This window comes from Mercurialis annua, linkage group LG2 (genome assembly GCF_937616625.2).
Source record: "Mercurialis annua linkage group LG2, ddMerAnnu1.2, whole genome shotgun sequence".
Lineage (NCBI taxonomy): Eukaryota > Viridiplantae > Streptophyta > Magnoliopsida > Malpighiales > Euphorbiaceae > Mercurialis > Mercurialis annua.
The window spans coordinates 2073060-2085579 of NC_065571.1; the positions used below are offsets into that span (position 1 = coordinate 2073060).

General features: G+C 36.7%; 4 protein-coding genes across 4 annotated transcripts; 2 read left to right on the forward strand and 2 right to left on the reverse strand.

Moving 5' to 3' along the window:
* Positions 1–316: 316 nt before the first annotated feature.
* On the reverse strand, positions 317–1573 carry LOC126667392 (uncharacterized). Its single transcript, XM_050360351.2, has 2 exons — positions 1432–1573; positions 317–1080 (listed from the first exon to the last, which is right to left on the reverse strand). Exons 1-2 carry the CDS (start codon positions 1550–1552, stop codon positions 419–421), a joined length of 783 nt encoding a protein of 260 aa, XP_050216308.1. The 5' UTR covers positions 1553–1573; the 3' UTR covers positions 317–418.
* Positions 1574–4490: 2917 nt separating this feature from the next.
* LOC130015070 (uncharacterized) lies at positions 4491–6779 on the forward strand. Its single transcript, XM_056104565.1, has 2 exons — positions 4491–4759; positions 5116–6779. The coding sequence occupies exons 1-2, from the start codon at positions 4618–4620 to the stop codon at positions 6777–6779; spliced, it is 1806 nt and encodes a 601-aa protein (XP_055960540.1). The 5' UTR covers positions 4491–4617.
* Positions 6780–6967: 188 nt separating this feature from the next.
* On the forward strand, positions 6968–7809 carry LOC126670692 (E3 ubiquitin-protein ligase SINA-like 10). The gene is made up of 2 exons (XM_050364504.2): positions 6968–7054; positions 7129–7809. Exons 1-2 carry the CDS (start codon positions 6968–6970, stop codon positions 7807–7809), a joined length of 768 nt encoding a protein of 255 aa, XP_050220461.1.
* Positions 7810–8255: 446 nt separating this feature from the next.
* Positions 8256–9829, reverse strand: LOC126667458 (uncharacterized). Its single transcript, XM_050360433.1, has 2 exons — positions 9206–9829; positions 8256–9026 (listed from the first exon to the last, which is right to left on the reverse strand). Exons 1-2 carry the CDS (start codon positions 9264–9266, stop codon positions 8419–8421), a joined length of 669 nt encoding a protein of 222 aa, XP_050216390.1. The 5' UTR covers positions 9267–9829; the 3' UTR covers positions 8256–8418.
* Between the last annotated feature and the right edge of the window lie 2691 nt (positions 9830–12520).

Consider the following 12520-nt stretch of genomic DNA (forward strand, 5'->3'; position numbering starts at 1 on the left):
TCGAAGTTCCCCCATTTTTGCCACTGGTCCTCAACCTGACTTGGCCTCTCAGGTTCCCATTGCAGATCAGCAGCAGGGCCCCTCTGATTAGCTTCTTGATTGACCTCGCCAAGGTCCCCTTCGTTCCACATCCCATCACTAGCAGGTAACCCATCATAAAGCCCCTCACTAACCTCATCTATTCCCATCTGCCCATGCTCGTCGTCGTTTGGCCCCTCCATTTGGCCCTCACTGACCCCATCTTTCTGCCCCTCGTTCAGCTCCTCATTTAGCCCCTCCTTTAGCCCCTCATTCAGATTTTGATTTTCTCCCTCATTTAGCCCCTCGTTCAGCCCCTCATTTTGCACCTCCTCAAACCTCTCAGCTAGATTTTGCCCCTCACTAGGCCCCGCCCTCATCAGATCTTCCATAGTTTTTTTCATCCACTGGCGAACCTCTGATTCACCAACGGCTGTGTACGGAGGGGGGGTTCAGGTTCCCATTGGCCTTCAATCATTAGTGGTCCTTGACTTGCTGACCTTCTTCTCAACCATGGCCCCTGGCTCCCTTGCGTTTTCACCCCTGGCCCCTGCCTTTGCACCATTCTGATGGCACCTGGCGCCTTTTTTCTGAAGCCACGATCCCCATGCTTCTCCCAATTTTCCTGACTCAACACGAGGCCCAGACTAGGATAACTGAAATTGTCCTTCGGTTCTTCAATTTCCTCTAAGACAACTGCTGATGGAGGGGGAGGACTAGGACTTCTCTTAGGCTGTAATTTCCTAACATCCCCAACGGAGTACTCCCTAACGTACACCTCAACACTCCCCGCCTTTGACCCAGCCCTAGCCATTTCCATAAAATCATCCTCATGGCTGATTGGTTTTATCCCCACGTTATATTCTACGGCTGTCTCTTTCCAATGGTAGTCAACAAGCTTCTTGGGTAACAGTTTTGCCACCCATTTATCAAACTTACCCATTGTAATGACATCAAGGTTATATACCCTACTCTTCACTTCCCCGTTATGATATCCCCACTCCCCAAGTTCCCCACCAATGTGTAAGTTGATGGTAAAACAATTTAATTCTGCAGGGGAAACTGAAAAACAGAAAAAAAAAGCAACACTAAATTCAACCAACAAACCAACCAACCATCATTAAGTACACAAACAATAATACTTAATTATCTAAAACAGCAGTTCCAACACATAAAGACATATTAAAAACTCAACTATCACAATCACCAAGCATAGCAAGCATATTCTATTATTCAAAAAGCATATACAGCCAAAAAGAAATGGTCCCAAACCAATCAACCAATTTATCTCTAAAAAAAACAATTTGACATGTTTGGTAATTAAGTGGTCCTACAAATTTATCAACTTTTACAGTCATCAACCCCCGCCAATTTCTTAGCAAAAATGTCCTATAAAATAGACTACAAGCATACCTTCAACAACATCATCGCTGCTGGAACTATCCATCAAGCCATACCCAGCAGTTCCAGGAGGCCCGCTTCTGTAATCACTCTTTTCTTTTCGTTTTCGTCTACTGAATCCTTTTCTCTTCATTTTTTGCAGCCACACAAACTAAAACCTGCCAACATGTTAGTGGAGTTAACATTTCTAACCAACCCACAAAAAATCAAATAACGAGTAACTTTAAATTTCTAACTTTTAATCACTTTCTTGTTCTTTGTTGCAGAAGTAATGTTCTCTTTTAGTTAGGTTTTTCAGCGATTTTACTTATATTTTTTACACTTCGGTAAATGAAAGACAATGTTGAACAATGGAGGAAGAATGGGGAAGAATGCGAGGAAAATGAGAAAGATTGAACGAAAAATGGGAAAGGAGCAAACCCTAGGTCAGTGTCAGCGAAGAAACGAAAAAACGAGGGGAAGAAGACGAAGCGTGGCGAAAATATTTGAAACGAAAATAGTGAAACGGAAGTGAGGGGAGCGAGTGGGGAAAAGGAAAAGTAGGAGAGAGAAAAAAATAAATTAACGCGGTTACTTTTCAGTTTTTTTTTTTTTTTTAATAAAAAGTCAACTGACGCATTCTTACACAAGCAGCAGGTGTCAGACATGCATGCAGGGGGGACAGGCGCCGCCATTTGGTGTCCGGACGAGAAATTGGATGCCACGTCGACAGAAAACGAAAAAAACGGCGATATTTGGTCTTAGGGGGTTTTGTGAGCGCCGCCTCAAAGTTCAGGGAGTTTACTGCCCGTTTTTAAACATCAGGGGGTTTAGCGCCCGTACCCCCAAAGTTGAGGTGCCATGGGTGATTATTAGCCTCAAGATTGTGACAGTTTATGAAGTTTTATAAGGCAAATAAAATAGAGTAATATATATATTTTCATAAATTTATAAGATTGGACAAGATAAATATTTAAGATGGATAAAATAAAAAAAGATGAGCAAATTATCTTATTATATTTATATCAATAGTACTATTTAAAAAAAAATTATCATGAGCAAGATATAAAAATAAAGACATTTGATATATAAATATATTTACTATGATGTCCATTACTCTCTCTATAGACAAAGTTAATGATAATATAATAAATTATTAGCAATAATTTAATTATATATTTATAATTTTATAAAATTTACATAAGATTGTTTTTGCTAAAAGGGTAACAAACATATGGCTAATAACTACAAATGGGTCAGTAACTATAACTCAAATAATATTTATATTAAACAGCAAACTATAAACTGTTAAGTTATGGGTTTAAAATTCCAAACGCTCTCTTCTTTTCAATTAGTAAAAAAAATACAAATTAGTCAATTTTACATTCCCATAATAATCATAAGAAGGAAATAAAATTTGTCAAAAAAGGACACGAGAGAGAGTGAACAAGGACATTGACATTACGGTTGTGCATTTAGTTTTTTTGTTCATTATGAAAGTATAAATGTGCAAACCGTTCAATTATTTTAAAAAACCAAACTACATTAAAAATTTAGATAAAATTTAGATTGGTTTGTTTTGGTTAAATTGAAATAAACATACAATTGTTAACTTTTTTGTATTTTAAAAATAAAAATAAATAGTAAATAAATAACAGATTTTAAATTTAAAAATAAAATTCAAGTCAAATTATAATGTTATACATTTTAACATTTAAATATATACAAAAAATATTGAAAAATAATGATATTTTAATAAATAAAGGGTTAATGTCAAAAAAAATCATGAACTTTACATGTTTTCTCATTTTAATCACGTAGTTTAAATTTTCTCATTTTTATACACAAACTACCACTTTTTCTCAAATTTATACACGGTGCTGAGTTGACACTCATTCATTGGTGTAAAGTGACATCCACCTCAGCAAATTACACCAATGAAACCGTGACACCTCAGCACCGTGTATAAATTTGAGAAAAAGTGATAGTTCGTGTATAAAAATGAGAAAATATAAACTACGTGATTAAAATGAGAAAACATGTAAAGTTCGTGAATTTTTATGACATTAACCCATAAATAAATGATATAAATATAAAACCAAACTAAACCGATTTATAAAATAGTTTATAATTTATAATTAAAAACCGAATACTTTGTTACTATGGGATTTCACAGTTATATCATAAATTAACAGTTTAATATCTCTTATTTCAAATTTTTACTTAATGGTCCCTCATTTTCAATTTAACAAATAGATTCTTAATCTTCCGTCAAGTTCCACACTTACTTTTCAACGATTTGGTATCCTACTTTCAATTTTATTGATGGTTTGATCTCTTATTTTTAATTTTTTTTAAATGATTTGATATCTCACTCTAAAATAATTTGGTCCTTCACTTTTAATTTTATTAACAGTTTGATACTCTAAATTAATAGAATTGGCTAATAGTTAACGAAATTAAAAATAAAAAATCATTAGTAGGATTTTTAAACTAATTACTAATATATGTGAAAATCCTCGTATGTAATCCTAAACAACATGATCCAATTTACTGGGCTAATAATCACCCACGGACCCTGACTTTAGGGGTACCTTACGCTAAACCCCCTGATAAAAAAAAACGATCAGTAAACCCCCTATTCTTTGTGACGGCTGCACGTAAACCCCCTGAGCCCATTTCTCGCCGATATTTTGGCAAAATGATGACGTGGCACGATATATTCACTGACGGCTCTGCAAGTCACTCTGCATGCATGTCAGACATGTGTAAGAATGTGTAAGGCTGTGTAAGGTTGTGTCGGTTGACTTTTTTAAAAAAAAAAAAAAAAAAAAAAAAAAAATCATTTTTACCGCTCGGTTAAAAATCACTTTCTCTCTCTAACATTTTTAACTTTTCCCTCTTCTTCTCCCTTAGTTTATTTGATTTTATTTCTGTCCCAAAAAAAAACGTCCTTTCTGTTCTTTTCGTGTACCTACTTCGTTTCTTCTTCGCCTTGATCGTTTCTTCGTCGCCTTCTTAGTTTCCTGTTAGGGTTTGGTTTCTTGATCGTCTTCTTGGGTTTTCTTCGTTTCTTAGCAACTGGGTATGTAACATTTTATAATTTCTTGAAAATGGAAATTTTTTTGAATTTTTGAAAATGGGTTTGTGTTTATGTTATTTGGTTCGTGTAATGTATAACTTTAACAGGCTTGTGGTTGGCAGGTGTAAAGGGAAAAAATGGGGAAAAGAAAACGAGAGCGAAGGGAGCGGGAAAGGCAAAGTGAAAGAGACAAGAGATGGGAAAAAGGGTCAAATAGTCGAGATAACCCTTTACAACTCCATGATACTGATAGTGAAAGCAGTCAAGAAGTAGTCGAAGGTACGAAACTTGTGTAAATGTTGACCTCATAACCTCTAGGACCACTTATGTTGAACTGGTGTGCTGAAAATGAAGTATGATTTTTGTGGGTCCATTTGTGATAATATTTCTTTATATGCTTGCTTTTGGTGAAAATTTGGATTTTGTGTTGGCTTTGTGAATACTTTATTGTGGTGTGTTGGTTTTATGAATAGTTTATTGTTGGTCTGTTCCTGTTTAAAATTAAATATTGTTGCTGTGTTGGTTGTTTAGGATATAGAGAATTTATTGTCGTTGTTATGTTGGTGGGTGTATCCAATTGTGCGGTTTGTTGGTTTGCTTTAGAAATGAATGCATTGGTTATTCTCTTTTTGCAGTTTCACCAGGAGGGGGCAAATTATTCCAGATTAATTTACATCACCATGGGGATCTTGGTGACTTGGCCTATTATGGTGGGGAAGTTCAAAGTAGGATATACCATATTGGTGAGATTGAAATGTCCAACCTTGACACATGGTGTAGGAGGCTATACGGCGGAAAAGCCATTGTTGATTACCATTGGTGTCCGAAGGGAATCGAATACCGGGATGGGATAAAGGCGATAAACCATGAACAAGATTTCAGGGAAATGGCTGTGACAGGATTAAAGGCAGGGTCTGTTGAGGTATACGTAAGGGAGTATTCTGTCAAGGACATTAAAGAGTTACATGAAAAGATTAAGCTTGACTTGGAGCCTCCTCCTCTCCCCCCTAGTACTGTTGTTATTGAGGAGCTTGTGGACCCGGAGGCTGGGCCAGGGGTAGAGGCGAATATACCAGTTCAAGATCAGGGGCCACCTGTGATTTTACCAGAAATTGAGGGGGTTTTGTTGATTGAGTGGCACGGCAACAATGTGCAGGCACCAGTTATAGATGCATTAGAGCCGGAGGATGCAGTAGCGGGGCTGGAAGAGGGTGTGCAGGCTGCAGTTGTAGATGTGGTGCAAGAGGGGCTGGATGAGGTTCAGGAGGGGCTGGATGAGGTTCAGGAGGGGCTGGATGAGGCGCAGGAGGGGCTGGCAGAGGGTTTAAATTTAAATGAACATGAAGAAGTGGTTGGGACAGAGAAAGAGTCTGAGGCCAGATTGGAAGAGGTTACTGAAGAGGGGGAGGTGCCAGAAGGGGGGCCAGATTGTCCCCCTTCAACTCTAGAGAGGATGGCACAGGGTCTATTTGATCATATGGCTGAGGAGCTAGAGGGCATGGAGGGGCTGTTTGATGACGATGACCAAAATGAGGTTCAAGCAGAGGAACACTCCGGTCAAAGGGGGAAGAATGAGGGTGAGAAGCCAACTCTTGACGACGTCGAGCTAAATGTCGAAGATTACATCGTCGACCCAGACTACGACATATGGGACGACGATGACGATTTGATAACGGAGCTTAGATCGACGGGCCAATATTTTGAAGAGGGACCAGATGCCCAACATGAGGATGATGTAGATGTTGGATCTTCACAGAGATCTGGTGGGAGACCAAGGGGAGAGAGTCAGGCAGAATTTCGCCCGGGGGGCGTTGATAGAACTATACATCCAGAAGCTGACGAGCAGGAGGAGGAGGTAGACTCGGACTACATTGCTTCAGATGATAACAACACGGCTTCCGAGTCTGACGGTGACGGTCGGGTGAAGTTCAGGATGTTCAACGAGGAGAAAGAGATGGAAAATCCAACCTTCAAGAATGGATTGCAATTTGTGAACAGAGAGCAATTCAAGAAAGCATGTAGGCAGTGGGGCATCAAACACAGGTATCAACTGCATTTTCCTGTCAACGAGAAGACCCGTGTCAGGGCTAAGTGCTTTGACAAGAGTGACAATGTACCTAAGTGTCGGTTTGAAATATTTGCATCCAAGCAAAACATGTCAGATCCGGATGATGAAACATTCTTAGTGAAGACCCTGAACTTGGTACACACTTGCCCGAAGAGAAGATCGAATTTCCACATGACCAGTGCCTATCTGGCTGAGAGTTTCTTGGAGGAGTTTAGGGCCAATCCAGATTAACCAAAATCGTCATTAATGACATCCACTCACTTGGGAAACAACACACCGCTTAAGTGAAGAATATGAAAAGACATCTATCCAACTTCTTTAAATATGTAATCATGCTTACTTACTAACACACACAAAGACACTTATCATTCATACTTAAAGTGATCCACTTTCGCCTTCATCTTCAAAACAACGCAGCAATGCCTGAAAATAGAGTCCGTTCGTTTGATCTTGAACTCATGGACTGTGCCGTATGCTGTGAACCTCTACGCCCTCCCATTATTCAGGTTTGACCCCACATCATTTATATATTTATTCACTTTAGGTTATTCTTAATTTTCTAACTTTTCCTTTTCTTCAGTGTCAGAATGGACATGCAACATGCAACTCCTGCTCTGTAAAGATGGGTAAATGTCATGCTTGCACTTTGCCAATCGGACCGATGCGCTGTCGGATAATGGAAGCAGTCGTGGAGTCTTTAACGGTTTACTGCCAGAACAGAGTATATGGTTGCCAAGAAAGCTTCAATTACGACGAGAAGACAGATCACGAGAAATACTGCTCTTTTATAGAGTGTTCATGCCCGATTCCAGAGTGCAATGTGAAGGGCTCGTCCGAAACCATTTATGCTCACTGCAAAGAGTTGCATCAAGATATTCTCACACTATTTAACTTTGGACGTAAATTTGCAGTTTCTGTGGACATGCATGATAGGGGTTTGCTTCTCCAAGAAGAACAATCAGACGTTGTGTTTGTTCTGAACAACACGAAGTGCTCTTATGGGAATATTATAACAGTGTTTTGTCTCGGCCCATTGTCAAACGGAAGCTGCCCTTATGACATCGAAGTGAAGTTTGATGAATCGTCAGTGCACAGGTTTCATTCTTCTACCAAGAATTTTCAAGACACCAACAAGTATTACCGTTCATTGACAGGATTCCTTCTTGATAGTAGCGACCAAGAGTTTTTTGCTGACGGGTTGATCAAGATGGAAATTTCGGTATATCGATCGTTGGAGCTTGGTTCTGCAGATGATGTTTAACGCTGCCCTTAGTCAACATGTTTTCTGGTTTTCTGTTGTAATTTGGAATATTCTAGTATAGGTTTTATTTTTTTGCTTGATGAATATTGTAGTATCGTTGATGAATATTATAGTTGTAATTCGTAGTTGTTTTATTTTGGAAATTTGTTTATATAATGGTTGATTGATATATGTTGTATCTTTATGGTTGACTAATTTTCATTATTGATAGGGGTTAATGTTGTTTTAATAAATTTCAAAAGTGCGTATTTATTGAAGGGTCCACAGATGATCAGTAAGAATACATGAGGGTCCATGGCGGATTATAAAATAAAAGTATAGGGTCCATATGTAATTATCAGTTTCATGGAACATGTAGGTCGTTTCAAACGAACCGAACGACGATAACTACAAACTTTACTCAATTTCAATAACAATAACAACCAATATTAAAAACAAAACAGCAATAACATAAGCAAACAATACATTCCAAGTTTGTAATCAACATTCATTTTGATCTAAAATCCAAATTGTCACTAATAATATAAAATGCAACATACATATTAACCTAAAAGGTTACAAATGTTGTTTCATATGGCCCAAAAATAGGTCAATCTAGTGTCTCGGCCTTCAGTCTGACCCACCAATCTGCTGCTGCTCCTCCGAGGGTTCTTCAACTGCTTCAATTTGCAGCAAATCCAGTGGTTCACCTTTTTCTTGACCTTCAATATGCAGGACCTCCACTGGTTCACCGGGACCTTCAATCTGCGGCACCTCCACTGCTTCCACAGGACCTTCAATCTGCAGCACCCCCACCGGTTCAGCCTCACCAACACCCTGTTGCTCCAATGCATCATCCCCATCTTCAAGTTCTTTCAACTCAAATAATGTGTGTCCAAATACAGGCCTTAGGTTGCACACGTCAACACAACTTAACTTCCTAACATACACATCAACACTACCATCTTGTGTCCCAGCCAGTGCCATGTCCATGACATGGTCATCATTTTCCATGGGAATTAATTCTTCAGTATACATGCCAGCCCGCCTCCAATAATACATTAACAATCCCTCAACCTTCAATTCAAGTAACCACTTATCTAGACTATTTAATCCTATATCCTCAATATGAAATTTTCTAACAGCCAAATCCTCATTAAAATAACCAAAGTCTTCAAACTGTCCATTGTAGTTCAGAATAATTTCAAAGACCTCAAAAAGACAATCTTCAGTACAAGCTGCTCAAACCAACAAATAAACAAAGACCAATTTTTAATTAATGAACCAATGAAAACCAAACCAAAACAACAGGCAATGACGAACAAGAAATAAAATACCAATAAAATTCAAAAACAATCACCAACGAACCAAACACAACTCAAAAAAAATTTCTTCCGGCGAAAAAAAACACACATACCTTTTCGTTTCTTCCCTTTTCTGTCTTCTTTTCCCATTTTTTTCATTTCTGTGGATCCCATTTTCTGTTAAAGAACAGAGACCTCGAAAAATATTTAAACGAAGAAAAACGAAGAACTGAATAGGGGCGAAATAACACACAAGATGGAAGAGAAGAAGATGAAGACGATGGACGGCGATAAGAGTGCAGGAGTAGTAGACCTAGGGTAAGGAACGAAAAAAAAAGGAACAAGACGAAGACAGGATGAAATATTTGAAAATATGACAATTAAAGAGAATGAGGGGGAACAGAGGGAAAAGTTAAAAATGTTAGAGAGAGAAAGTGATTTTTAACCGAGCGGTAAAAATGATTTTTTTTTTTTTTTTTTTTTTTGAAAAAAGTCAACCGACACAACCTTACACAGCCTTACACATTCTTACACATGTCTGACATGCATGCAGAGTGACTTGCAGAGCCGTCAGTGAATATATCGTGCCACGTCATCATTTTGCCAAAATATCGGCGAGAAATGGGCTCAGGGGGTTTACGTGCAGCCGTCACAAAGAATAGGGGGTTTACTGATCGTTTTTTTTTATCAGGGGGTTTAGCGTAAGGTACCCCTAAAGTCAGGGTCCGTGGGTGATTATTAGCCGACAGAAATAAAATCAAATAAACTAAGGGAGAAGAAGAGGGAAAAGTTAAAAATGTTAGAGAGAGAAAGTGATTTTTAACCGAGCGGTAAAAATGATTTTTTTTTTTTTTTTTTTTTTTGAAAAAAGTCAACCGACACAACCTTACACAGCCTTACACATTCTTACACATGTCTGACATGCATGCAGAGTGACTTGCAGAGCCGTCAGTGAATATATCGTGCCACGTCATCATTTTGCCAAAATATCGGCGAGAAATGGGCTCAGGGGGTTTACGTGCAGCCGTCACAAAGAATAGGGGGTTTACTGATCGTTTTTTTTTATCAGGGGGTTTAGCGTAAGGTACCCCTAAAGTCAGGGTCCGTGGGTGATTATTAGCCAATTTACTGAAAATAATTCTTTTAGTAGAAATAAATTAAATAAATTAAAAAGTATTTTTAAAAAGGGAAAGAAATAAGAAGAGCACATCCCAGATTTTGAGGCAATATCACGTGAGGATGAGAATCAAATAATTCTTTATCTTCTTTAAATTAAACTTTCTTTGCAACCCACTAATTGCCTGTCATCTTTCACTAAATCTTCCATTATACTAATCTAAATTTAATTAAAATAAAGCAAACTATTTTGTTGCGATTACTACTAAAGCTAAACGGCGCTGCTTCATGCCCTATTTTAAGGGTCGTGGTGGCCTTGGGAATTCCCCAATGGAATCTACACACGTGTTAACTTCGTCACCTATCCAACTAAACATCTTTACCATTAGAAAAATTTGAAATAGATTAAATAAATAAAACAATATGTGCGAAGAAATACCATATATTTAACACTTATTTTGATTTGAACTTTCATACAAAACTTTATGGGTTTGGTTTCAAAACTATTTTTTTTTTATAATTTGCGGAGGTGGTGCGCTTGTGGGAGGAATTGAATCCACAATCTAGCAATTTGTTGCTCAACGATTATACCATTTGAACTATAAATTCATTGGTAAAACTATAAAATTTATTTATCAATAATGTAACTGTATTTTTGTAAAATATGAGAATTAATTCAATTTATATCAAATAAATTAATAAATAAACTCATCTGAAAATAAAATAAATAAATTAGATATTATAATCAAACAAAGGTTTAAACTCTCAATAAAAAAAATTTAATAGATTACCACTCATGATTAGCCTACTCGAGTTGTTCTTGCCTTCTTGGGGTATAAAGTATAAACACAATATTTTGATGTAATGTGCCATGAGTTCGATATAAAGTATAAAAATTAAATTCATTTCTATTATCAAATGTACAAACTTTTTTCTTCTGAAAATTGAATTTCAATATAAGCTACAAATCATTCAATATAGTTCTAAACTTCAATTGTGTTTCAGCAAGTAAATTCAAGTGTAATTTGAATGATTATTTATCAATTTATTGCTGCTCCATCTATAATCTATAGCGACAATCAATCATCAAAAACATGGTTATAATTACGGCTGCCAATTTTCTACACCACCCGTTTATACGATTCGACACAAAGTTAAGAGTGATCGGGTTGAATTTATATGAGTTTGGATCATAAACGGGTCAACCCGTTTACGACACGGTTAAATAATGGGTTAAATAGGTTAAAGTCGTCTAACCCGTCTAAGTCTAAGACACGTTAACACACGTTTAAACCTATTTATTAATTATATCAGTTGATTAAATTATTATATGTGACCATATATACTCATATAATACATATAATTTACTAATTGTTGTTATTTGTATTAAATTTATGGTTATTTTTGTTGTTTGATTATACTTATTTAATTAAAAAAATGTGTTAAATAGGTTAGGTTAGTAATGAACATGTTAAATAAATTAAATGTGAACTATTATGATATGTTTTAGTAAAGGGGTTAAACAGTTCGACATGTGTTAACCCGTTTAATAGGATCGTGTTCGGATTTGACATTTTGATATGATTAGTTTAACGGATTGTGTTCGGATTGGGAAAATCTGTATATTTTAAACGGGTCAGTACACGTTTATGACACGATGACAATAATTTTCGGAGCTAGTTATAATCTATTATTTCATGAGTGCACCAAGCATACTTTGTTATGATTGTCACCTCATTTTTTTAGAAATTCAGACACACATCATTCACTTGCTTTCAAATTTTTTTTCTACTCAAATTGCAGATTGCAGGCCAAAAACAATATCTCCTCAATTTTTTTATATAACTATTTCCAAACTATACATGTCTATTATATATAGTCTTTCCAGTGCATTTCGCCTCCTGACTCGAAATAAATGTGTTTTCGAACCTTTTCTTTAAAATTCAAAGAGTATATTTCCGCCTGCAGCTTGTAGGAATATTATAGTTCATCACCTTATGATCGGTCTACTCAAAATGTGCTCAAACCATTCACTCTGTTAAAGTTGTTAATGCAATTGTTTTTTCAAATGAGGATTAAGAATTTCATTCCTATCTTTGTAATGACTCGAATCCAGAACTTATCGGTTTTAGAAGGGACACTTTTACCACCCGAATTAACCCATCTCGTCTGTTCATGCATATTAGACTATGCATATTAAGGGTAAAGTAGCCTAAAATTTTGAAGCTTAATTTTAGTTCTACAATGTTGATTATGGCTCAAAGTTTAGTGGAGCATTATGCCACTTGAATTTGAACATTAAGAATTGAATC

Coding starts and splice junctions, on each gene's coding strand:
- LOC126670692 (XM_050364504.2), top strand. CDS start 6,968: ATGCCTGAAAATAGAGTCCGTTCGTTTGATCTTGAACTCATGGACTGT. Junction 7,055..7,128: donor TACGCCCTCCCATTATTCAG/GTTTGACCCCAC, acceptor CCTTTTCTTCAG/TGTCAGAATGGACATGCAAC.
- LOC126667392 (XM_050360351.2), bottom strand. CDS start 1,552: ATGAAGAGAAAAGGATTCAGTAGACGAAAACGAAAAGAAAAGAGTGAT. Junction 1,081..1,431: donor CAGCGATGATGTTGTTGAAG/GTATGCTTGTAG, acceptor TCTGTTTTTCAG/TTTCCCCTGCAGAATTAAAT.
- LOC130015070 (XM_056104565.1), top strand. CDS start 4,618: ATGGGGAAAAGAAAACGAGAGCGAAGGGAGCGGGAAAGGCAAAGTGAA. Junction 4,760..5,115: donor CAGTCAAGAAGTAGTCGAAG/GTACGAAACTTG, acceptor CTCTTTTTGCAG/TTTCACCAGGAGGGGGCAAA.
- LOC126667458 (XM_050360433.1), bottom strand. CDS start 9,266: ATGGGATCCACAGAAATGAAAAAAATGGGAAAAGAAGACAGAAAAGGG. Junction 9,027..9,205: donor AAAAGGGAAGAAACGAAAAG/GTATGTGTGTTT, acceptor TGGTTTGAGCAG/CTTGTACTGAAGATTGTCTT.